This window comes from Sitodiplosis mosellana, unplaced genomic scaffold (assembly GCF_009176505.1).
Source record: "Sitodiplosis mosellana isolate CC-2019 unplaced genomic scaffold, AAFC_SMos_1.0 Smas_scaffold_63, whole genome shotgun sequence".
Taxonomy (NCBI): domain Eukaryota; kingdom Metazoa; phylum Arthropoda; class Insecta; order Diptera; family Cecidomyiidae; genus Sitodiplosis; species Sitodiplosis mosellana.
Window position 1 is genome coordinate 1 of NW_022595305.1, and position 26,364 is coordinate 26,364.

The following is a 26,364-nucleotide window of genomic DNA, read 5'->3' on the forward strand; positions in this document are numbered from 1 at the left end:
ACTCTATTTTTTATCGTACAACTTTCGATCACAGCCATGATCTATCTAATTGTTGAAGCGCAAACTCTTCGGCAATATGCTGATTCGTTCTATGCATTTGTAACTGCGGCTGTGGCTGTTTTTTACAATTTATCATTTATTTTACAAGGCGAAGATCTATGAACTTACCGAAAATTTGGAAAAAGAAATTGAACAACGACACTTACAAGAAATTTATGAAAAATGGAATGAGAAAATCGAACAGTTCAGCAAGATCTTTTATTTTGCATGTGTTCCATGTACTTTAGTTGGAATTGTGTTACCGATTTTTTTTACGTCGTTTTTCCTTTATTTCACAACCGATTTGGGAAGCGATGCATTTGAATTGCCGTTTTTGGTGCGGTGAGTTAATAATAATCAAGATGCTCTGAAGATACGTATGTTTTTCTTGAATTTTGATTCATTTTTATCTATTTTTTTAGGTTGCCTTTCGATTGAAATTCACCATTTGGATACTTGGCAGCTCTTTCACTTCAAGTGGCATTTCTTTCCTCTAATGTACAATCTTGCTACTGTGTCATGTGTTTTTTCATTGGATTCTGTTGGCTAATGATTTCATTCGGTGAAGACATTGCCACAGAAATACGCGCTTTGAGCGATGAAACCAAAGAAAATCCAAATAAAATGCAAGAGCAGACTCGTCGATATCATTCAGTTCCATCCACAAGTTAAGCAGTTGAGTTGAATAGACTTCTTTAATATCAACCAAACAGCATAGTGTTGAAAACATATGATTCTTTCCATTCCAATACTTCACGTAGATTTGCCTTCGATTTCATGGACATCAATGAAATAATATTCGTGGATTTTCTTCTATGGAGCATTTTCACCATTTGCTGTACACTCCTGTCAATTCAGATGGAAATAGTTGCGAGTAGACATTTTGAATCCCACTCAATACATTTCTAACTTTTCCTACTCAGTAAGAGAGTAAGAACAGCGGGCAACTTATTGGAATTGATAAAGCCAAGCGTCTTGATTTTCTGGTCATTCGTTCTTATTTTCTTCTTTTGCAGCTTCGGTGAAAACGTCACCAGCCAGTTTGAAGGAATTCATCATGCACTTTGCGAATGTGTTTGGTATCTATTCCCACATGAAGTACAACAAATTTTACACACAAAAACCCGTGATTTTCCGCGGTTTTGCTAATGTGGCTTGCAGTCGAGAGACATACAAAAGAGTAAGTTATTCAAGAGTTTCGAGAAAATGTGAAAGAATGTAAGAAAATTTAAGGGATTCATTTCCAAGACTAATAAGTGTATTAGAAATTTCTTCGGAAGAGTATAATTGACATTTCCATTTGTCGGCCAAAGAAATGAAACTTTTGAATGAAATTGAAAATTGAGCTTGAAATAGAACGAATAGTCAGAAATTCTTTCATCATATTTTATGTAATTTTTTTTTTGATCCAGGGTTCTCATATTTCATGGTTCTTCGGAAGGTTGAATAATGCAAAAGGCTTAATGGTTGAACAAACAACAAATTGATCCAATTTTTCCAAACCCAGAACATGATTAATGCAGAGACTTTGCGTCAATTAGGCTTAGTCCACGATATAGAAGAATTCGTTCACTTTCCTTACTTCAATTCAATTTATTATGCACTCTAAACTACTACTTAATTTTATTGTCGTAATTCACCTTATATCCTACACAATTGGCTTAGATGACCAGAAAATCAATGATGATGACCCATCATTGAAGCTTGTTACCGAGAAACTGATGGATAATCATAATAATCATTGACAAATTAGTCAATTTGATTCCTGGTTTCTCATTTAATTGGAGTGCTAATTAAATTTTGTCCACGTGATTATTCAATAAATGACTTAATTGTCGTGTTTACGAAAGTATAAAATGAGCATTTCAATTTGGAAATTTATTCATTTTGAGTTCGACTTTCAATTTGGATTTGTCTCTCATTGTGAGCTCGTCTTTAGACGCAACTAAGAATTAATCTAAAAAAAAGTGCTTTTTTGAAGACGATGAAGATTTTTGATTTGATACGACATCATTTTGAGTTTGTGGGTATAAGTACAACCCAAACGACGAAACATCCGTTTAATGTAAGAAATGTGGCAATTTTAGTCACATTCGCGCAATTTTTCATATCATCAATGGCATTTTTACTGTTTGAAGCCAAAACAATCAGAGAATTTGCTGATTCTTTCTATGCAGCCGCAACAACGTTTGGCGTTTCGAACGTTTTTATACCGAACATTTTCAATATGGCAAACATCTTTCAACTTATCGACGATTCCGACGCAATTATTCAGAAACGTAAGTAGGAATTCCGGAAGTTGACGTTTAATGAGTATTTGAATCGTATGAAAGTATTTGAAATGAAGGATTGTATCCCATCAATTCAACCAATTTCAAAAATGTTTATTTATTTATCGAATCTTATCCATATTATTGAAAAATCATGAAAAATTCTTACATTTTCAGGTTGTCATACCATTTTTGCTCGTGATATCTACAACCATGTGATCGAAAGGACTGAAAAGTGGTCCAAACGCTTTCATTTGATCTTTGTGAAAATCTCGTTGCCTGGTCTGGTGGGACCAAATTTTCTCATAACTCTTTTCCTCTGCCTAACCTCCGATTCTGGGCCAGATGCTTTCATACTACCCTTTCCAGTTTTGTAAGTTTGAAAAATTCGAATCTAGAAAAAGACCAATCAAAATTCGAACAATAATAAGGCAAAAAATTTGTTCAAAAATCTGAATTTCATTTAGGTTGCCATTCGATTGGAGAACACCGATTGGATATTTAATTGCATACCTTGGGCAATTCGGTACATTTTTCGGAATTTTAACGCTTTGCTGTCCAGCAGTGTGCCTTTACGTTGGATTCTGTTGGCTGTCGATGTCTTTTGTACGTGATATCGAACAAGAACTAAGCCAATTGAACGAAAGTAATAATAAGGAAAGCCTCAGTCATTTTCATCAGCGGCTCAAAAAAATTATTCAATTTCATACGGACGCCAAAGAGTTGAGTACAAGTTATGTTATATTTTACGGAATTTTTCAATCCCATTTGTTGCATTTTTCTTCAGATTGGTGTATAATTTTGCAGACATTTACAAGTTCCCAATCACTCCATACTATCTATGGAGCGTTTCAACCATTTGTAGCTCACTTTTAAGGATTCAAATGGAAATGGTTGAGTATTTGTGAACAATGCACACTGAATATTATTTTAATTTCGTTTACTCCTTTTTTCGAAATTCAGTCGCAAAGCAACGGAAAATACTTCGGAATGATAAATCCGCTGTTTGTGATCTTCTGGTCGGTTGCACAAATTTATTTGTTCTGTGACTTTGGTGACAATGTTACTGAAAAATTTAGTGATATAAATGATGCCATCTATGAATGCAATTGGTATTCATTCCCAAAGGAAGTGCAACGAATTTGGCCATTTGTCATGGTGTCAGCACAACAACCGCTCATTATTCAGGGCTTTGGAAACATTCCATGCACACGACAGGCTTTTAAAAGTGTAAATAGAATACAATTTTAAACATATTTATGGGAAATTGTTGACAATTAATAAGAGTAGAATGACTTTTTCGATTCTTTTTCACATAGGTGATCAATGGCGGATTCTCATACTTTACCGTTTTACGTAAATTGCAATAATGTGCCTCAATTCGAAACATACTCTCAAAAATCGAACACGCGAATAATAATGAGTCCAATACTGCAAGAATAGTACAACTATTCAAGCCAGTCATGAAACTCCGTAGAATACAACTATTCTTAAAATCTAATTATATATTATTTGAATTAATGTGCCTCAATTCACCGATGATTCATAGCTCAATAGAAATGCTAGTTTTAGTTGATTATTTTACGTGAGCTGAGAGTATCATCTTCAACACACTGATGATACTAACTTGGAAAAGTTTTCATTTTATTTCTGGTAAGATGTGATGTATGTACCACACAAATGAACTATTGCGACAAACAAATTCCCACAGAATATTCTAGTTTTAAAGTGCAACATAAAGTTTTTTTTTCATATGGAGTTGTTATTGTAAACTCTATACGACCATTCCACACCAAGTGGGACAAAAATTGCAAGTGACCTCTGCGATTTCGCTCAAACTTGGTATATAAACTTCTTATGGCCAAAAACTCGCAAAGCCAAAAAATTGTGGTGACCTTCCCCACCTGATGAAAAGTTAGGGTGACCCAAATATTGAAAAAAATGAAAAATGGCACTTTTTGACATTTTTACACTAGAAAAGTGTGGTACATACTTTCAAAACAATATGCATGGTTGGATAGATAATCGATGGGGCTTTAAAAAAGTCCACTACGACAACCCCATCCGGGCTCATTCAAGCTCTGAAAAGTGGGTTCAAAGTATAAAAATGGCAAACTCTTTTTTGACGTGAAATTTTTTTTTCGAATTTTTGGACTTAAAACTTGGCCCACCTCAAATTCTTGAGTTTTTCGATATTCCCCAACTATCCGCCAACTCATATTTTATGAGAAAAAAATTCGGTGTTTTCACCATTTACCATTTTTTCATGGTTTTTCGACTACTTATTTTTTTACACACCAAATAGGTGGTCTGACACTGGTGAAGTGTTCTGATAAAATTCTCGCCAGACTCCAACGAATCAAAAAATAACAATGTTTGGGGTTTGGAAGGGAGGGGGAGGCTAAAAAGTCGAAAAATCACTATTTTAGGGCAAAAACAGGGCAGAAACCCGCTTTTAGCCCCAAATCACTTTAATATTCGGAAATCGCGTAGAAAATTCTACTTATGCGTAGAACATTTTAACTTGATCAAACCCTTCCTTCTGCCCCAAATCGAGGTAGGCAGTTTGAAAAATCATGCTCCTGCAAGTATGCAACCAGTTTAAACGGCTTCTAAGGCAACAACGCAGGTGCTGTGTGTTTCTAAAATGTAGCGCCTGGTCTCTAGTTTCTTTTGGCATATAACTTATATATCTTATATGGCTCAAATTTGGCATTGAGGAGGCTAATATTGAAGAAAAAGGGTGAAAAAATCGCACAATCACACCACAACTGCCCAAATCAAGGCACTGAGGTCCAGTGGTGAGCGAAATATCGTCACATTTTGTTCCAATTTTTCAATTCCAAATCAATATTTTTTTGCATTTTCATTCAATAAAGAGATAAAAACATTTGAATCAAATTTAAAACGAATTTTGGTTTAGTTTCTGAAAAACTGCTCAAAATCTTCACACAAAAACAATTCATGAAACGAAAAATTACACAGCACATGTTCAATCGAAGAAAAAAATAAAATGTTCTTTGAATTGAACATTAGTAGATGTGCGATGCGATGTGATGTCAACCTTATAAAAAGCGCACACAGTCACACATTCCATTGACAGCTTCGCCAGTTCGAAATTCGTGTGGGGAAATTCTTATGAATTTCCTAGGCAAAATCTGAATAGAAGCTGAACGCTATGAAAACGGTGCGGAAAAGTTCGTCTTACGGAGGTAAGACTATTTATTCTATTCTATTTCCAAGTCATCGACGTGTAAATGTACATGAGTGACTTGGCGATGCATACGAAATAGACGAAATGAGCCAAAATGAGTAATCAGTACTCTCTCTCCACTCCTTTGCCTATAGTAAACATGCGAAAGACTGGAAAGAGTGTGAAGAGAGAGAGAGAGAGAGAGAGAGAGAGAGAGAGAGAGAGAGAGAGTAAATGAAGGGAAGAAAGAGTGAAATGCTAACTCGGAAATTTGTGCTTCAGTCTTGAAAAGGAAGAAATGTGTTGCAAAGTGTAATACAGAAATGATTCTGATATATGAACGATTCGAACTGTGTAACATTACGAAACGAAATATTTTCCTATTTTTTTCTTTTACTGAACGAATTTGATGATAGCAATGAGAAATCGGTAGCTTCAATCGGCTTGATTACGGAAACATCTAGAGAAGCTGACTCATCTATTTTAATCATGATAACTTTATTCGATAAGATAACGCCAATTTTTTCATCACATAAAAAGCGTTGATTGAGCAATGAATATCCAGATTTGATTTAACCGTTGTCTGTTTCGTGGTAATCAAGTGCAAAAACAAAAGAAAAATCATCATGAAAGTGGCCGTACTTTTGGCTTTTGCCTGCTTCAGCGTTTGCTATGTCATCGCATTGAACGAGGTCGTTTGGGGCACTGAAACACAAAGTGTTTTGGGCAATAAAAAAGTTGAAGTCAAATCAGGCATTTTCGATAACAAAATCCACACTTACGTATTCACTTTTCCACAGGTACGTTAGATATTAATGGACTTTTTAAGATAATAATCAACCGTTTAGATGTGTTAGGGATAGTTTTGAGTGACAAATGCAGAAGATGTTTCAAAAAAAATAGAAAAAGTTTGGTTTGAATTCCGTAATTTTAAAGTGTTTTCTCTCTTCTTATTTAAATTGTTTGCAGGACCCAACCGAACAACGTTTCCCAATCTTAGGTATCAAGCACGTTGACTACAAATCCCATCCAGTAACCGTTCATTTCTTGAAAGGAGGCATTGGAGACACTTCCGTTACCATTCTCGTTGAATCACAACGTGGCCATGGAATCAAATCCGAATTCGTTTTCTTCACATAGGTCAATGATTTTGTTCAAATCAAATGAAAACAGATCGAAATGAAATGTCCAGAATAAAAATACATTTTTTGTGAGCAAAGATTGTCGTTTTATTGAAATTGTTATACGCGTAAGTGGAATGTTTTCATTCGCAAATTTCTTTTGCATGAGTCATGTGCAAGAACAACAAAAATACAGCCAATTTCATATGAAATTTGTCGAATGTTTCTTCATTGCCACATTCTTTCTTTATTTTTAAATAGCAATGACGATTTATGGGCTATAAATGAACTGGCCATGAAATGATTTTGGCTAAATAAGTCCTTTTTGCTTTTTGGCTTTTTAAATCAATGTGTCAACTTTTGATCGTTCGTTTTTTATGAATTTTTTTTAAAAGATAAAATCCAAAATTATTTCGGCTGCCAATTATCACAGTGGCCACATGATAAGCTCATTAAGTCATACGCCCGTCATGAAATTTCCACATCATTCCTAAGAAATCTACCGATATTTTAATCATAACAATAAAAATTCGAGAATGCAAAAAACACTAATTGGCTGGTGATATATGATAATATTTATAGCATGATTTCGAAATAGCCACATAGCCGCAATCACGAAGGAACTCAAAGTAAATGGAAACGGTGATATCTCACGATCTTGCACCATCTAAATTAATGAACTAGTAGAAGAAATACAAAAAAATGTTCTGGATTCGAACTCTGCTCTCTTTTACAAGCGATATTGATGGTTTTCAATACATACTTTCATCATTGGGCGACTCTTCTCTGAATCACTCTTCACATTTCGATGGAATATTCATTCAATTCGTTCAACTGTTAAATCGCAATAAAGTTTAAATGTATTATTTTGAAATAAAAACACCACTTTCATTTGAGAATGACTTGAACAATGTCATCGAAATGAATCCAAGCCAGACAGAAGAACATTAAGAAGATTGACAACGCATTGAAACCAACCAGTGTTACTTTCGTGAAAGGAGGCATCGACCAACGTAATGCTAAACTGGCAATTTCATTGGACTTAATGTTAATTTTATTGATTGTTATGTTACATTTTATTTCGATTTGTTGTCGATTTTGTTGAATTTTTTTTGTCAATTTTATTGCGGTTTTGTCATTTTTATTGGCGATTTGTAAATTTTAAAGGAGGTTTTGTATTTAATCTTTGAAGATCATCAAAGATAGAGAAATGTCTCTAAGGATGAGATTTTTTTTCTTCAAATAAACGTAACTGCATCATCAAATTTTAAAATGAGAAAAAATGATTCATGTTGTTGTGTATTAGGAAATCTCAATCCAATACAATAAACTCAACGCTATGTTGATAATCAATTCAGATGACTATTCAAATATCTATTGACTAGATCGAGAGGAGAGTATGTGAAAAAATTCTAATATATTTTGAAAGAGGAGAGTATGATTTCTGTTGATTCTATCTGCGTTAAAAGGAAGTATGTTGGCATCCCGTCTAGCCTCCGCGGTTTTTCACGGTTTCCGCGAAACTGATAAAAGATAACAACATGGTGTCTTCGGCAAAGTTGTAGTACTTGAGGTTTTCTTTAACATTGCTGAAGACATCTATCTCTTATCTCTTATCAGTTGCGCGCAAATTGCGCACATAAAAAAGCAAATTTTATATAGAACTTTTTTTTTCTTATCATTTTTCGCGCTTTTCGCGGAGCTGATAAGAGATAAGAGATAACTGACTTCAACAATGTTATAGAAGACACCAAGTTGTTATCTCTTATCAGTTCCGCGGAAACCGTGGAAAACCGCGAGGACCCGCCAAAAATGAACATACTCGCCTTTAACCATTTTTGAGTCGAAAGAAACTTACTTTTCTCTTTCACAACAAAGTCAGATGAACTTACTCTCCTCTCGATCTAGTCAATAGATATTCAACACAAATATTACATAATACAAATTCAGGTGATGCGAAAGATCTTTCCAAAAATATTGTCAACGTAGTCCAACCGAAAGTATCAACAACACAATTGAATGAATTTTATTTTATTTTTCTCTCAAATTTATTCCACTGAATAAAAGATTCGGTTGAAAATGGATATTTTTCAGTATGTTCTGCGTCGAGTCATAAATTTGTATTTATTTTTTACATCTATATGACACATGAATCATGTGACATGACTAAGCATCGAGTGATAAAAAATTAGTAAATATTTTCGAATGCTTTTTTCACATCATAAAATCTCTTACTCATTTCCCACTCCGTTTTACAATAAATTTAAGTTCAACGAAAATTCAGTTCATGTTCACAGTTGAGTTTTCTCCAAAAAAAATCAAAGTGAGAACGATTCAAAATGAAGTTCGTTGCGATCTTAGTTTTCGTATATTTGAGTGTTTGTTATGTTGATTCAAGCAAGTTTAAAATTCAAACCTGGGGCCACATTACATACCATCTGTTAGATGTCAAAAAAATTGAAGTTCCAAAATCCATGTTCCATGGTCAAGCCTCCAATTTCACATATTCTGTAATTAGATTTTATTTCACGAAAAGATGGAAACATTCGAATATTTCAATATCAATGGCAACAACCGAGCCAGCAGTTCAATGCTATTTTTCTTGGATGAGAATTTTTTAGTTCTCATTTCATCGATACGGAAGAGAGTTCACAGTTTTAATGCACTATTTTCTATTCCATTCAGGCACCATCCCTAATCAAGGGCATTAAGAAGATTGACTTCGCATCGAAACCATCCAATGTTACTTTCAAAAAAGGAGGCATCGACCAACGTAATGTCACTCTTTCAATCACATCACAGCGTGGCGTACCAATCAACTCCACTTTCTATATCTACGGTTAGGCAATGCATGACTCAAGATCCGATTTGAAGATCATCAAAGATAGAAAACTGTCTCTAAGGATGAGATTTTTTTTCTTCAAATAAACGTAACTGCATCATCAAATTTTAAAATGAGAAAAAATTATTCATGTGTTGTAAAATTTGTTCAATAAGTCTTGGATCTTATGTGTTCATAAACAGAAATAAATTAAACAAATTTGTCAATTTTTTGGATCAATTTTTGTGTTTTTCTCCTCAGCTTGTAATTCTCTTCGTCAATAGACTTTCGATAAAAGTGAATTGAATCAATTCGATTGGAATTTTGTTCGAAACAAATAAGTATCATACAAAGAAGTATACAAGCGAGTAAGCTTTTGAGTCATTTTGAAAGACCATTTCAATTCGAATTTTGAAAAAATCAATACAACGTTGTCAAATCCAAATCGAACAAACATGGGTTTCGAAAGCTTAAATGCGTAAATTCGATTGAATCGGCACAATATAGTTCACAATTATCTGTATCTTTATTTCCGGTGAACAGTTATTATTAATGAAATTGAATTAAAATCTGATGTCACGTTGATTTAAAATCGTTAAGTGGAAGATACGGCGAATACTTTGTTTCAAATACAAACAATATCAAATGCGTTGTTTAAACGTGATTTTTGATAAAGATAATTAAGATTGATAGTTATCAAACAAATCACATCGGCCGCGATGTTTGTTTGTTCACGATATAAATAGCGTAGCACGTTCCGTTAGAAAATCAGTTTCAAGTCAACTGTTGACCGGAAGTAAAGTGCTACTATTTCAAAATGAAGTTCGCCGTGTTCGTGATATTGGCCTGTTTGAGCGTTGCTCTCGTTAACACAGCAAATCCACCGAAGATTACAACCTGGGGACAAGTCACTTCCCGTACGCTAGGCACCAAGAATGTTGTGGCTACATCATCCATTTTGCAAATCAAAACTTTTAAATTCACGTTCCCCGAGGCAAGTGGAACCATTACTTTGATTGTTCTTGAAAAGACGATTGTACTTTGTTCAAAATTTAGGAAAATACCTTCACATTTTTCATATGTAGTTTCTTTTTGTATTTTGTTCAGGGTCAGGGAACCAACACAATTTTCGGAATTCAACACTTTGACTTCAAATCCCACCCAGTGTCAGTTCGATTCTTGAAAGGAGGCATCGGCCAACGTAATGTCACTCTTCAAATTGATTCACAGCGCGGTCATGGAATCAACTCCACTTTCATTTTCTACACCAACTAATCGCGACCATTCAATGACAATGAAAATGTATGAGATTTTTTAGAACAACAACAATCGAATGAATTGAATAAAATAATTGCATGTGAAAAAAAAAACATTTGGAATTATTTGTCATAAAATTTATTTGCTTTTTCTTGCGATTGTATGCGTAAACACCTAATCAAATGCGAGAAAAATGTGAACAACTATATTTAAAATGCATATGATTCATCAATTTCTGTCTACGTTTCAACATCTGGAGATATTCAGTTTTGGATTCGAACTCTGCAATCCAAGCGCTGCAATCCAAGCGAGACAGTTTAGCAAACATGAACAGTGTTTCCAAGTTAGTTTTGGGTTTTGGTCATTCAATTTTATGTCATTCAATGTCCTCAGTGACGTTTTTCACAATAGAACCTTATGGAGATCTAATTTGCGTATAGAATAAGCGATTGAGGCATCTATGGAATTTTTTCAAGTAAATATTAATACATAATACAAATTTTTGTATATGATTTGTCTGGCCATTACCTACATTCAGATGAGCGAAAGATCTTTCCAAAAATATTGTCAACGTAGTTCAACCGAAAGTATCAACAACACAATTAAATGAATTTTATTTAATTTTTTTTTCGCAAATTTATTCCACTGAATAAAAGATTCGGTTGAAAATGGATATTTTTCAGTCTGTTCTGCGTCGAGTCATAAATTTGTATTTATTTTTTACATCTATATGACACATGAATCATGTGACATGACTAAGCATCGAGTGATAAAAAATTAGTAAATATTTTCGAATGCTTTTTTCACATCATAAGATCTCTTACTCATTTCCCACTCCGTTTCACAATAAATTTAAGATAAATCTGACTTGTTGCATATAAATAGCGATGCCCGTTGAACGAAAATTCAGTTCAAGTTCAGAGTTGAGTTTTCTCCTATAAAAATCAAAGTGAGAACGATTCAAAATGAAGTTCGCCGTGTTCGTGATATTGGCCTGTTTGAGCGTTGCTCTCGGTAGCATAGTAAATCCACTGAAGATTACAACCTGGGGACGAATCACTTCCATTACGCTAGGCACCAAGAATGTTGTGGTTACACCATCCATTTTGCGAATCAAAACTTTTAAATTCACGTTCCCCGAGGCAAGTGGAACCATTATTTTGATTGTTCTTGATAGGACGATTGTACTTAGTTCAAAATTTAGGAAAATACCTTCACATTTTTCATAGTTTCTTTTTGTATTTTGTTCAGGGTCAGGGAACCAACACAATTTTCGGAATCCAACACTTTGACTTCCAATCCCACCCAGTGTCAGTTCGATTCTTGAAAGGAGGCATCGGCCAACGTAATGTCACTCTTCAAATTGATTCACAACGCGGCCATGGAATCAACTCCATTTTCATTTTTTACACCAACTAATCGCGATCATTCAATGGCAGTGAAAATGTATGAGATTTATTAGAACAACAACAATCGAATGAATTTAATAAAAAAAATTACATGTGAAAAAACGTTTGGAATTATTTTTCTTTGTTTTTCCGCACACAAAGTGACAAAGAGTAAACAATATTGGGCTTTTTGTACCTTATACTGAAAAGACTGTTCATCATATCGATAAGAAAGCTTGAGCCATTCAAAAATAATTTATTTTGATTCAATCGCTTAGAGACAATAAAAGATTCATTGAGTGGTTTTGGTGAAAAAAGGTGATTTTGCCCAGAAGCGTACCATGATTTTTATTTCGTTTCGATTTTGAGTTACTAAATCCAAAGTGCATCGTGGAATGTCTGTTGACTGGAGTAACTACGCTTCACTATGGACGCTATACATTCCGGAAGAAAGTTTTCTGTGATTTAGTTTTATTGTTGTAATCGAAAACAATGTTGTTTCCTCTTCTGCATTATAATTACGGGTAAATGGCAATTTCCTGATAACCAACTGAAAACAAATGCGAATTTCAATTGGGCAATACGGCCAATGAATCTACCATTCCACACCAAATCAGGTGTAGAATGATCGGAATAAGGTCAACGTGTGTTGTACAACATGCGAATCGAGAAACGATTTCAGTTTTTATGTTTATGGGCCCAAACCGTGATAAATTACAATTTCAAATTGTGACAAAATCCAACGCGTAGTCGGAAATGAGCAATCACTCAATGTACTTGTCCCCAGACATTGGCTACAAATCATCTTTTTAGTATTTCGTCGTGCACACTGTACCGTAAACTGACACATGAATAATGTTGATTCACTGTATCGATAGACTATCGACGATAGTTTGAATGGCCATTACTATATTCACGGATGATTTTATTGCAAACGATTCCAAGAATTCAAAATGGTATGACAAAATTTCGAGTCAAAACTCCAGCAAATAAATACCGTGTCCGTTTACTTCAGAATATCAGTTTTAAGTCAACTATCGACAAAAAGCAAAGTAAAATTCGAAATGAAGTTCACCGTTGTCATTGCTTTGATCTGTTTGAGCCTTTGCAATATTAACGAAGCTAAAACGAATAAACCGATAGATCATGTATGGGGTCAAATTACTAACTGGGAATTGGGTGCCAAACATGTTGAAGTTGAGTCATCATGGTTGAAAGTCAAAACAATCACATTTACGTTCCCTGAGGCAAGTAAGAAAAGAAGATTGTACTTTGTTCAAAATTTAGGGAAATACCTTTACATTTTTCATAGTTAGTTTTTCTATTTTGTTCAGGGTCAGGGAACAAACACAATTTTCGGAATCCGACACTTTGACTTCAAATCACATCCAGTCTCAGTTGATTTCTTAATAGGAGGCCCCGGTTATCGTAATGTCACCATTAAAGTTACTTCACAACGCGGCCATGGAATCAACTCCCGTTTCATTTTCTATGGTTAGTTACCGAAACGTGAAAAAAATGCGCTCATCAAAATGGTTTAGTCTGAATGGCAAATTTGCAAAATTGACACTAAAAATCCCATTCAGCATGAATTTTCTAGGAATCTCATATTTCTCATAATGTCGGTTGGACTTTTGTACTAGCATTTACAATAAAATATTAATATTTAATGGAGAATTGTATCTTATTTTCATTTGGATTGTGATTTTTTTGGCTTTACAAAAGCCACGCAGCTCAGATATTGAAATATTTAGTGAATTCGTTACGAATATTCTGGCGCAATGAATAAAAATGTGTTTCGAATCATATGAAAGTAGGACATGATTCATCACTGAAAGTTGTAGACTCTACGTATTAAAATCATACCATCAGTCTACTCAGTCACAGTGTTCTTTGTGCAAATGATTTTGAATTCATGGCGAGATGAACGCTCCCTGATTAGCTGAGTGGCTGAGAAAAGTGATCTAAGGTGAAGTCGATCAAGATGTTGCTCGGTATGTTCGGAATATGGATGTTCAAGAGAAGTGTATAGTTAGTTCATGCATTCGAAATTTTGAATAACTTAAGAGAGAAAATACTGTGAAAAATTACAAAACTGTGGCATATTTTTCGATTTTTCTTGAATTTAAAATCATTTAAAAAGAGCAAAAACGATTAGAATTGTATTTTTCAAGATAAAGAGGTCGTGATTCAAAGTCAAAAGCTTAAATGTAATTTCTATGCCGGTGATTTCACATCATCAAGTGGTAGATACGAACGAACAAGATTGTTCAAAATACCAAGAAAATCAAATGCGTTGTAGATTGTGTTTCGGATAATCAATCAAATCACAGTGACTGTGATAAAACTGTTTGCTTTGTTCACGAAATAAATATGATGCCTCGTTCCATTAGAAAATCAGTTTCAAGTCAACAATCGACCTAAGCTAAGTAAATTTTAATTGAAAATGAAGTTCGCCGTATTCGTGATTTTGGCTTGCTTGAGCGTTTGTTACATTAATGCCGTCAATCCGAAAATTCAAACCTGGGGACAAATCACTAGCCGTACACTTGGCACGAAGAACATTGTAATCCCTTCATCGCCGTATCAATCGAAAAACTTCACCTTTTATTATCCAGAGGTATGGAAACCATTCTCTTTCAATTCATTCATTTTCATAGCATTTTTGTGCGAAAAAAATTACCTGCGTCAGTTTCACATTTTTATCGGATTTTTTTTTCTTCTTTTTTCGTTTAGGGACAATCAACTTATCCAATCTACGGAATCCAGCACTTCGACTTTACATTGAACTCCACAGTGAGATTCTTGAAAGGAGGCATCGGTCAACGCAATGTCACTCTTTTCGTTGAATCACAACGCGGCCAACCAATCAACTCTACATTCATTTTCTACGCATAAAACATATTCCAAATGGTGATTTTGATGGGAATCAATGAGATTTTTTTTTGAATAAAATTCAATTACAGTAGAAAAAATCCATTCAATTTTATTTGTCATCAATAAAAGGACTGTTGCTAGGCATATTCAAAACAATTTAGGCTTTTGATTGTCTATGAATGATAGATAAGGAAGCTTTCGAGAGTCAAGTTTGTTCAATCTAAAATGATTTGTGTTGAATCACTTGATGATAAATCAAGAAATATTCATTTTATTTGTTGTGTAATTCAGTAGAGAGAAAGAAATAGCCGACTAGGCAACTAGCTGAAGCTTCAAGGTTGTCATCATTTTGATTGAATGTAACTTTCCAAAATAAAGGTCTTATCGTCGTATTAATGTCGATGACTTAACGAAACTGTTCACGCTAAACTCTGTATGCCAATCTACCAAAGTAGATTCTTAAAAAAATGACTTATGAAATCATTTCATTCTTCGATTGATTCTTCTTGGTTAATCAACTTGAATTGGTTATAATAAATGGACATAATCTTTCGTGTACGTTGCATGTAATATACTATAGCAGTGAATTCAATCAAATGTCACTCGTGATAGAAGGAACCGAATATCACTAGTATAGTGCATAAAATTAAGCGCACCCATTAAATTTTCATTGTTTTCAAATTCCGCGCGAAAAAATTGCATCAAGTCTTAATGGGAATGGATGCGTTTGGTATTATGGTATTCTGTCGTTGCTGTGCCCATTGACACGACACTAATAATCAAATAGAAATGAATCTATTGAATTGTAAGCGATGTTCGTATCTAATTACCATGGGAGAGATTTGACGTAGGACACCAAGACGTCCTCTAGGTGGTACAACTTGAAGCTGCCATTAACATATTGTTGTGATTTTCGAAAATTAATTTTAATATGATCAACTGTTTTTAGCTAGAGAATCGAACATTCCATAAGGAACTGCAGTTCGGTGTGCTTGCCAAGATAAAAAATAACTTCGGAAATGTCTTTTCTATGAATCCTTATTACTTATGAATAAGTTTGTTTCAAAGAATGCTTTTCTCATTGGAATGGTGATAAAGTTCACTAACATTTGTACTCAATTTCAGTACAGTTAAATGATTTTAAATTGTATTACATAACAATGATTCATTAAATTAGGTGTTTAGTAATATTATCACTTGAAATCTCTCATAACTTTCATTTGCAGAGCCATTGATCTATTTTATTATACAATAGGTCAATGGCTTGCTGTCATTGAAAGTAGTGAGACATTGAAAAAACGAAAATTCGAAAATGGAACAAAGTGATCAATTTTCCCCAATGTCGATTGAAATTCAGATTTTCGTACTTTTGATAGTGGGTTTAAAAACTTGAGTGCCAATTTTCATAATTTTCTGCCGATTTTGACACGAATTTTGTTCAACTTGAAAAGTTCAATAGCATGAAAAAGGTTCTTTCGACAGAACAACCGGTGAAATATCGATCAGTCTCCTAAATAATGTTTCATATGTTATGATGTTATCATGATGTGTTTACCCAAGTATAAACATATGCCCGAAAATAAAAGTTCATTGCATGACTAGTATCAGCTGCAGAATTGATCAACTGAATCAGATGTTTATTTTCTATTCATTACACCATGGTCATATTTCGTAAATATCCGTGATGTAATCACAGAGTGAGTAATAGCACGATTATCAGTTAAAATCGATAGCGTTATACCTTGATCGCTGATATCATTTTATGTTTGACAAGTGCACACTTTTACCAGTAATCGATGAATCATAACAACGTCTATTGTCGTTTAATTTTTGTGTATTCTTTTTCAAGTGCTGACATCAGACTTTCAATGGATCTTTCATTAGAAACAAAAACACGATTGATTTACGATACCCAATCCAACACTTCAAAACGTTCACCAGATGAGCAGAATATCGGGGAAACCGCTAGGAAATTGAGTTTTACGATCGGTCTTGATGTGTTTTGTGTTACAAAAAGTACAATGAATCGTAAGCGGATTATCAAAACTGATAACCATGAGCTGTGACTGAGCTGACTTTGACGAATATAATCTGAAGAGGTTTTTTACACACGCGTTGATTAAAAACTGATAGCTGGAATGAATCACACCCAAGAAAAAAACCGACATGCAAAAACAAATTACCACATCGAAATTGTTTTTATCGATTTTTGTCACGATACTATAATAACAGATAAGATAATGTTTTGCCCAATAAAAGGCATGCCGTGGTCAATGGGAAATCAGTTGTAATTAAATCGTTAACTTGTCCAAACATGAAATTCGCCGTGTTTGTTGTTTTGTCGTGCGCTTTATGCATTTGCCTCGCTGGAGAACCAAAATTGAAGACCTGGGGCAATGTCAGCGGTCGCATCTTGGGCACTGAAAATATCTCCATCGAATCTTCATTCATGCAAGTGAAAGTGCACACTTTCACATATCCAAAGGTAAATTTATTAATTTATAACCTTTGAAAATTGGTTGAAGAACCAATTTGATAAATAAAATTGTGAAAGATGGTCACTGAAGTAGAATCGCTCTTCTTTACGTGATGGAAAAATATATAAAATAGGATTTTTCAAGAAAATTCTAATTTACATAATCTTTCTTTTTCGTGTAGGGACCATCTCAATATCCAATTAACGGAATCAAGCATTGGGACTACAAATCACATCCAATCAATGTAATCTTCTTGAAAGGAGATTTAGGTCAACGTGAAATCACCCTCAAACTTGAATCACAACGCAACCATGGAATTAACTCCACTTTCATTTTCTACACATAAATTGCTTGACATGGTCGAAGTAATTAGTTAGAATGATGGAATAGAGAGAACAAAAATAACGTTCAAATGACAGAGTACAATAAATCTTCATTAAAAATGAATTTTTATTTCAAATTGTTTTTTATTCCATTTTTACCATCAAGCACACCTTGTTTTTATTCTCTTTGTTTTTATTCCAAATATAATTTGATTGATATTTAGCTGAAATCAAATTGATTAAATCTATTTTTATCGTGTCTGTCTGTGCTGATTCCTTTTTTGCTATTCCCTTATCACCTAAGCGAGCTAACAATTTCACATTGTTTTATGTTTTGTTTTTGCTTCTATTCCAACTCAAGTGTTAAATGAACACTGTTCATTACAATGAAGATATATCTATATATAGTATATAGAGATATCAATCAATCAATTCGGAACACAATAGGAAATTAATGCTAGCTGGAGTTGGCTAATCAGTACTTTGGAATTGTGTTTATTATTCGATAATCATGAAACTTCAAACTTTGGGACGTCACTTTGAATCACTTCAAATATGGATCCGTATCAAAATTGAAACCAAACCTTTTTCAGTCTGACTCGAATTTCGGAGATAAAATCACTTATTTTGAACAAAGTAAACAACAAAACTATTTTAATGAAAATAAAAAAAAAGAAAAAGAAGAGAAAACAACAAATTCGAATATAGTGAACGAAAAGTGAAAAATTTATTTTCTTCTGATTTTAACTAACCCCCAAGAAAAATCATTTCTAAGTCTACTCAAATTAGTGCAGTGACATGTTTTTGAGTAAATCGCCTCCAATTGGATTGATTGCCACCAAAAATTATTTCAAAAATCGCTACCAAATCTAGCATGCATTGCCCCAAATGGTGCATGATTTGGCTCGATCGACGGTTGCAAGTGAATCGCTGAATGGATCCCATGAAACGGCCGTTACTGCTGCAGCCGACGATCCTTTGAGGATTGTTTCCAATTTCCCATTGATGTTCCAAATAAATATTTCACCATCATGTCCGCCAGCCGCAATAAAGTCATCATCACGGTTGAATGCACATCGAGACCAGTCACAGGGAACTTTAAAATGTTCATTGCTAAATGTTCGAATGATTTGATGTGTCCGTAGATCAAGCATTTGGATTGTGTCATCGCGTGTGCAGCTCAATAAATACTGGCCATCTTTTGATGCGTCCAACGAAGTGACTCGGCCTGAAACAACAACTTCATTCGTTGGCCCCTTCAGTCGATTGTCCCAAAATCGAATTTTTTGATCATGATGACCGCTGATGAAGATGTCATTGTAAACGGTCACCAAATCATTGCAACTTGACGCAGTGACGAAGGTTTTAACACAAGCTTTGCTTTGTAGATTCCATATTTTCAATGTACGATCATGACTCCCGGTTATGACTTTCGAAGCGTCACCCAAAAATTTGGCCGCCATCACCTTTTTGCTGTGACCCGACAAAGTGTGCCTCAACTTTTTATCGGCAACGGTCCACAATCGACTAGTGGAGTCATTGCAACTTGTCAATAGCAACGAACCCTTCAAATCAAATTCAATGGAATTTATCGTCGCATTGCTTCCAACGAACGTTACACAGGGCTTCATTGTGGACAATCGCACATCCCACATTTTCACCTTTCGATCAGCGCCGCCAGTTGCAAATAGGTATTTCGCAGGAGTCCAACACACTGCATTCACTTCACCGTCATGTGCTTCGAACTTTAGGTGTATTCCCTTTGGTATGGTGTCAGTGTAATCTTCTGGTGAAGCTTGATTCGAACCACTGGGAAGATTATCGGAAGTTTTAACGGGTTTGCTCGTTTCTTCACCCAATTTGTGAATCGACAACGATTTGTGAGGAACAATTTTACTATACAATTCGAGAGAATAGATGATTTAAATGAGAAAAACTACGTTTTACACCGAAAATTGGCTTGAACAATATGAATATGTAGTTTTTAGAAGATGTTTGAAAAAAATGTGAATTTAAGTCTTTACGATGAATACAATGTTTGCACGCGAAGTCAACTGTTTTATTTTTGTTTTCAATCGTCGGCAAATTTGACATATTTGACCGAAAATTAGACTTTTCAATCAAATTGAAAATGACTTAAAAACTAGTTTCAACTCTTTTCAAAGACTACTTTGAATTTGACTTCGCATTTGAACGTCACAATGTAAATGTGTTCAAAGAAAACTTCGGATTTAAATTTTGAACTATTCTGCTAAAAATGTATTGAAGCATTTTTGAATGAGAAGGAGAACAAAAAGGAAATGACCTTTTCAGCCATGAAAAGGAAATTTATGAATGGACAAATTGGCGACTATAACATCACACTACAAGTTCAACCACTCATGAGATTCACTCGATTTTCACATTTTATATTCGACACTAAATTTGGACAGAAAATTTTGAAGATAACGCCCGAATCTAGACCAAATTTTCGCCTAGTAAAAGTTTCTGAGCTCCATTTCAAATTGTGTTGAAACAATTTTAGATAAGAAATTGAATTGTCTGAATCGACAGAGCTTAATGCAGTAATGGTCTCGGGTCAGTCATATTCGATCAAACCATCTCCAAACCATATACTTCAATGAATTCAGAATTTACTATTTTCAGTACGAAAAACTCCTTTCTTCACAGGGCAGAATTACTAAAAGCAACTAATCATTAGAAACGCGGAGAGCTTATTTATACTCTTGTAAAAAAAATCTGTGTTTTTTGCTATCATTTTACACAGTTTCATTCACAAAATTGCTCTAGAACATTCGTCATGCGCCACCATGATAAGTTACTAGCTTAGAAATGATATAACGGGTGTGTAAGCATAGTATTGAGTACGATGGCTATCCAGCCGCTGCTATTCAATAGTGCTTTTTTGCGTTTCAGAAACAATAAAACAGTTTCCAAAATTAATAATAATAATGAAACGATTGTTTACATATTTACAAATCTGCATCTATCTAGTCAAAATGATAAAGCACTGGTAGCTAATACAGGTTGTTGTTCTTTCTAAAAAAACGAACACTTTTGTACATGCAAAAATAAATTCAAATTAAATAGAAAGAAATCTGTTAAGGCTACTCTGGAAGTAATAGTCTAACATATGCTAGGTATTTACTTCGGGTTAACTTACGCACAAGAACAAGAACATGTTTAGCAGAAATAAATCGTGTGAATAATGTTTTCAACACGCATTTTGATACGTTAACGCGTTCTATTGATTGAATTATTTGTTTCATCTGGAGTATTCAAAATCACATGCTATTGCGTCAACATTTAACAAACAGTTTTTTTAGAAGGTTTTCTTGGGAAACGTATTTCGATCGCAAATAATGGAAACAAAATGTGATGTGGGAAGAAATAAATGGAATATTTTGGGTTGATATTTTAGAAACTCAACGAATTTTGTGTATTCAAATGGTTTGAGTCAAAGGCAACCATTTTGATTAGCTTGGAATACAAAAATATATCTTGTGCTTGGATTTTTTTCTTCTTCGTTTTGAGAAATATGTTTATGTAGTACATGTATTTTTTTCGGCCTAATTTACATGACAAACAGCAAATGTTGATTGTTCTCAGTGACGCTATAAATTTACACGAATTTTTCTGAACTAAAACGTCTTCTTTCGTCAATTAATGATGCAATCTGTTCATCCAATTCATGGGCCCTCGATGTCGTCACTTGGTAATACGACCCTATGCGATTGATTCTGAAGTTCAAAATGCACGAGACTGTGATTCGATTCACGGGTCATATGCTTACTGAAATAAATTTCACTATGTATTTTCGATCATTCGATCGACGTCGTCAAGTATTCATTAGCACTGAAAGTGTTGCGTAATTTCGGTCATCTAATTACAAAGCTAAAGTTCAATCACGGACGATATAATCCGACTCAGGCTATCGAATGACTAAATACTTCAATGATTATTGCTCTAATTCACTTGTTGAAATCAAACTGCACAACTTCAGGGGGGCTGTGATGGATCTGTGGGACATACCATTTGCAAAAGTTCAAAATGTTCATCCAATTCGAGGCATTTTATCGGCTGAGCCATTCGACTTGAATTTCAGTTTAGAAAATCGTCTACGAAAGTTCAATCATATCGTCAAAAATATTGTCTATGCATTTGATGTATTGCATTGGAATATATTATAAGCATTCAGCATACTCAGACATTGCACAACGAATATACCAATAAAAAATTTTGCAAAATAATTCTGAAACTCTTGTTCAATTAATCTTCCTCTTTATTTGCCATAAGAATATTTTTGAATAATTTAATATTCACCTTTTTCCCAAATTGACTTCAACTTCAAAAAAACTTCGACGAATTTTTCAAATTGGAGACTATATCTTGATGTGCCTTGGCATCTTTTTAGAACATTCTAAAATATTCCGCATATTTATGCAAAATTTAATTTTATATCTAAAATGTGGTGCTAGAATACTTTAGTTCCAATCAATTGTTTCATTATTCCTTGGCTTATAGTTCTATTTAATACAGGCAGAAAGTCTAGTGGAAAGTTTACGAGAATTCTTTTGAATTGTTTCGAATAAACGGCGAAAAATGCATCATGCTGCTCTGAACGCACTCTGGATTCATCCATCGATGAGTAAACAGCGAGTCTGTTCATCAATGACATAAACGCGTGAATTTCGCGTGATTTAGCGCTGTTCCGCTGCTTTCGTTGGTATTCATTATGCACGAGCGATCTGTCAAATGTCAACTTCTCAATGGCGAAACAGCTAAAGGAGTTTTTTCATTCCAAAGAAGACGATTGTTGTATTTCCAACAAGAAAATTTATTATCTTGATAAAAACTAAACGAAAATCAATCGTTTTAAATTCAAACAAGTGTTTTGATCGGAAAATTGAAACCAGTCATTTGATTTTTGGTAAAACATAAATTATTCAACGAGAGTTCTGTTGACGTAAGACGTATTTTCTAGCCAAATTTCGGAATATTTTCTGAATTCAAAGCAAAGATTGATGCAAAACTAACATTTGTGGTTCAAGGTTGGTTACGAATTTTATATCGATTTATAAGAACACATCAGACTTTTGAAGTAATAAATATTTAAAGCCTAAATTTTATGCTGAAAAATATTTGGTTTTTTTTGGAAAGAGAACTCTTTTCTTTCTAACAAATATTTTTATGAATAGAGGAATCTCTTTTGGAGAGATTGGTATCAAAAGTCAATCAAATATTGACATAATGAATCGTGATCTATTCATTTGGATTCGGGTTCAGACTAAGTTTCATTAATACAATTTAGTTTTAAAAAAATGCCCGAATTCAAAAGCAAACACTCTCATCTACTTTCAGAATCAATTCAACGGAAAACACAGCTGCAAAAAGGTTATGGATTTGCTGTGGAAAAAAGAGACTCGCCACGAGAGTGCTTTGTACGTGGATATTTTTCGCAAATTGAATCCCGAGATGCGTTTTATCTTCGGCGAAGAAAAACGAAAGTATTACCATATGACCGAGACAATGATAAATATGCACGTAAGTTCGGAAAAATGTGACGAACAATCGATAGTCTATCGCAAGCAAGGCGATGCATTGTTCCAGCAGGGAAATTGGCGAGAAGCGATGCAATTTTACAATCGATGTTTATGTTTGGCAAAAGTTGCATCGTCACACATGGGAATTGGTTATGCAAAGCGTGCACAATGCTTCTTCAATTTGGGCATGTACGAAAAATGTTTGCTGGACTTGGATTTGGCGCGATTTTCGAATTTTCCGAGACAACAGTATGCCTTATTGGAAATGCGTGAGGCTGAATGCTTGAAGCGAATGGCCGAAGGAGCGGATACCGTGTCGATTGTTCCAAAATTGAGTTTGAAAGCGAGTGAAAAATACCCAGAGATGGCGAATGGGTTGAAAATGATGCGTGATGCTGATGCCAATTGGTATATCGTTGCTACGAAAGACATAAAAGTCGGTGAAATTGTGATGGTTGAGAAGAGCTTCATTTCAACGTACATCGAGTCATATCAAAAATGCTGCATTTGTTCGGTTACCCTAGCCAATTTGTTACCATGCAACAAATGTTCAAAGGTATTAATGTGTCCAGATTGCAACGGAAGCATTTTACATAAAGTCGAATGTGATGCTCAAGTGTTGTTCTGTGACAATTATCCGCCCGTTTCCGATACATTCCGTTCGATTTTGTTGGCGATGACAATGTTTGAGGATGCCGACGAGTTGATGAATTTCATCGAACCGATTGTTGCCACCGATTTATCCAAACTTCCACCGTCAATCAATGACGAAAAGAGCAAGTATCGCGGATTTTTGCATCTAGCTCACGATTCATTCAATTTGAAAGAAGACACTGCAATGGCATTCGTCAATTACAGTTCGCTAATGGGTCATGACACTGTCAGCCAGTATTTCCATACCGAACAACATCAACGATTTCTCATGCATCTGGTGTTTCATCACTTCAGTGCGCTGAAATCACGTGGACTCAGCTCAACGGTAGTTGGTTTTGATGATGACACCGAACAAACGGATTTCACTTTCCTACTTGCCACAAACTTTGGCCATTCATGTGCTCCACATCTTACACTCAGAATAGTCGATGGATACGCGGTTATGGTCAGTGTACGACCCATCACAAAAGGACAACCCGTATTACTGTCACAAAACGAAATGATCCTGATGAACAGTGTCGATGAACGACAACAAGCGATGCAAGACGAACTTGGACACAAATGCAACTGTGAACGATGCGAATTTCAAACGAGCACACCCAATGTTTTTATACGAGATCCCAGAAGGGCTGCCGATCCAGACTTTCAATTCATCATACGTCAGTTGAATAGCAATACTAGGTACGACGATGCAAATTGCGAAGATTTCGTGAAATGTGCCGAAAGATTTCTCAATAAATACGGCCATCAGAAGTGGGACGATGTATTGGATACGGTTTTCTTGTGCTACTACTGTGCTACCAAATCGAAATACGAACAATCCAACACTTTTCTACAGAAGCATTGAACCAGCGATGCCAGTGAACCAGTAGAAGAACACTTCGAATCACACAAAAACACAGTTTTCAGAGAATAACGATTTTTTATTAAACATTTTCATTCAAAGATAAATTAATCTTGGTAGTTCTTGGCCAGATTCAAACAAATAGATTTAAAAACATTTTTTTTTCGTTCAAATTAAACTTGATCTCGATCGGTTTTCTTATTTCTCATACATTTTTTCAGCTTTCATATTTGCTGGGTCTATAGTTGAGCCATTTCATTTGTCACATTATTGACCACATAAGTTTCCATACATTTCGTGAAGTAAATAGCATACATTTTTCATATTCATAGCTCTTGAATAAGCTAATAATTCTATTTTACTTTTGTCAATTTTCATTTACAAAAAAACGAATAAACAAAATCGAAACAGACTTTTGAGTTAAATTTTGTTCGACAATTCTTGTGTAAATGATTGCTTGTTTGGGATTTAATTTTCGTATGAAGTCAAAGAGAGGTTATGTTAAACCAAATGGTGACGTAAGACGTAAGTATTTGGTGTGGTTGTTATTCTTGTCTTGGTCGTTGTTGTCATTGTGAATTTCGAGAACATTTGTTTTGAAAAAAAAACAGTTAGACTTTGAATGATAACAATAATCTGGCAGCCAGTTCTGTGCTGTCCCAGATCGTGGAATTGATTTAAAAGTATAAATATTTGGAAGAGCAAAAATTGCATGAACGACTATGTTGTCCAAATACTAAAAATTGAAACGTTCATGCATTTTTGAATTAGACTTAATGTTTCACTTTGGGCTATGCTAAATAATCCCATTTTTTCCATAATTCCATTTTCTTCTTTTTATAATTGCTTTTACAATCTTGATGTCTACTTCGAAAACATCAAGTGATTGAATTTAGATGGCAGCTAACTTATCCGAAATCGAACTTAGCTTGGAATAATTCGAAAAATTGACCAAGATTCTACAAATGTTCAGTTCGTTTGAAAATTGTACATCTTGGTATGTAATTCCATTTATCTCACGAACTGTGATGGGTTTATTTTGGTGCGATATAGTTTGCAGTTTAGAGAAGCACACAAATAGCTGTCGGACAGTGCAATGAGTTATGAAACTATCAAAAGCAGAATTTTCTTTGAGTTTGGGAAAATTGATTAGGGCGAACTTATTTGAATTGAATTTCTAAGCAAGATAGCCAACTATCCATATTATATCTAGCGAACTATTAAACGGTCGTTTTATAGAAATTCATTCAAAGTTCGAGTCTTAACAATAAACACATTCTAATGAAAATAATTCTGAACGATTCAGAGTCTCGTGTTGTTCTCTTATGAAAAAGTTTCCAAATCTCATCTTTGTCTTTCTTTTTCCTCTAAAATATTTGATCTTTGATGTCATGCGGATTTAATACGAAAAAAACCGTTGTAAATTTCGATAATGCCGTGATAGGAACAGCAATTTATATTTTAAAATGAAGTTCCAACATTTACGCACTCTTCAAAGTTGTTCAAAGTGTGTTAAATTACGACTTGTTATCTACATTTCCTTTCAAGATGAAAGAT

At 34.4% G+C, this 26,364-nt stretch overlaps 7 protein-coding genes across 7 annotated transcripts; 6 read left to right on the forward strand and 1 right to left on the reverse strand.

Annotated features, from left to right (window-relative positions):
• Positions 1 to 1,975: 1,975 nt before the first annotated feature.
• LOC129570677 (odorant receptor 94a-like) lies at positions 1,976 to 3,788 on the forward strand. Its single transcript, XM_055450375.1, has 6 exons — positions 1,976 to 2,318; positions 2,487 to 2,682; positions 2,777 to 3,031; positions 3,097 to 3,202; positions 3,273 to 3,539; positions 3,629 to 3,788. The coding sequence occupies exons 1-6, from the start codon at positions 2,024 to 2,026 to the stop codon at positions 3,677 to 3,679; spliced, it is 1,170 nt and encodes a 389-aa protein (XP_055306350.1). The 5' UTR covers positions 1,976 to 2,023; the 3' UTR covers positions 3,680 to 3,788.
• Positions 3,789 to 6,052: 2,264 nt separating this feature from the next.
• On the forward strand, positions 6,053 to 6,721 carry LOC129570654 (uncharacterized). Its single transcript, XM_055450346.1, has 2 exons — positions 6,053 to 6,302; positions 6,472 to 6,721. Exons 1-2 carry the CDS (start codon positions 6,129 to 6,131, stop codon positions 6,640 to 6,642), a joined length of 345 nt encoding a protein of 114 aa, XP_055306321.1. The 5' UTR covers positions 6,053 to 6,128; the 3' UTR covers positions 6,643 to 6,721.
• Positions 6,722 to 10,230: 3,509 nt separating this feature from the next.
• On the forward strand, positions 10,231 to 10,814 carry LOC129570644 (uncharacterized). The gene is made up of 2 exons (XM_055450334.1): positions 10,231 to 10,438; positions 10,552 to 10,814. The coding sequence occupies exons 1-2, from the start codon at positions 10,262 to 10,264 to the stop codon at positions 10,717 to 10,719; spliced, it is 345 nt and encodes a 114-aa protein (XP_055306309.1). The 5' UTR covers positions 10,231 to 10,261; the 3' UTR covers positions 10,720 to 10,814.
• Positions 10,815 to 11,600: 786 nt separating this feature from the next.
• On the forward strand, positions 11,601 to 12,219 carry LOC129570645 (uncharacterized). Its single transcript, XM_055450335.1, has 2 exons — positions 11,601 to 11,843; positions 11,953 to 12,219. Exons 1-2 carry the CDS (start codon positions 11,667 to 11,669, stop codon positions 12,118 to 12,120), a joined length of 345 nt encoding a protein of 114 aa, XP_055306310.1. The 5' UTR covers positions 11,601 to 11,666; the 3' UTR covers positions 12,121 to 12,219.
• A 2,260-nt stretch (positions 12,220 to 14,479) lies between these two features.
• On the forward strand, positions 14,480 to 15,122 carry LOC129570646 (uncharacterized). Its single transcript, XM_055450337.1, has 2 exons — positions 14,480 to 14,709; positions 14,826 to 15,122. Exons 1-2 carry the CDS (start codon positions 14,536 to 14,538, stop codon positions 14,985 to 14,987), a joined length of 336 nt encoding a protein of 111 aa, XP_055306312.1. The 5' UTR covers positions 14,480 to 14,535; the 3' UTR covers positions 14,988 to 15,122.
• Positions 15,123 to 18,635: 3,513 nt separating this feature from the next.
• Positions 18,636 to 20,378, reverse strand: LOC129570664 (autophagy-related protein 16-1-like). The gene is made up of 2 exons (XM_055450358.1): positions 20,365 to 20,378; positions 18,636 to 19,662 (listed from the first exon to the last, which is right to left on the reverse strand). The coding sequence occupies exons 1-2, from the start codon at positions 20,376 to 20,378 to the stop codon at positions 18,636 to 18,638; spliced, it is 1,041 nt and encodes a 346-aa protein (XP_055306333.1).
• Positions 19,161 to 25,232, forward strand: LOC129570647 (uncharacterized). Its single transcript, XM_055450338.1, has 2 exons — positions 19,161 to 22,817; positions 23,128 to 25,232. Exon 2 carries the CDS (start codon positions 23,164 to 23,166, stop codon positions 24,808 to 24,810), a length of 1,647 nt encoding a protein of 548 aa, XP_055306313.1. The 5' UTR covers positions 19,161 to 22,817; positions 23,128 to 23,163; the 3' UTR covers positions 24,811 to 25,232.
• The last annotated feature ends 1,132 nt before the right edge of the window (positions 25,233 to 26,364 follow it).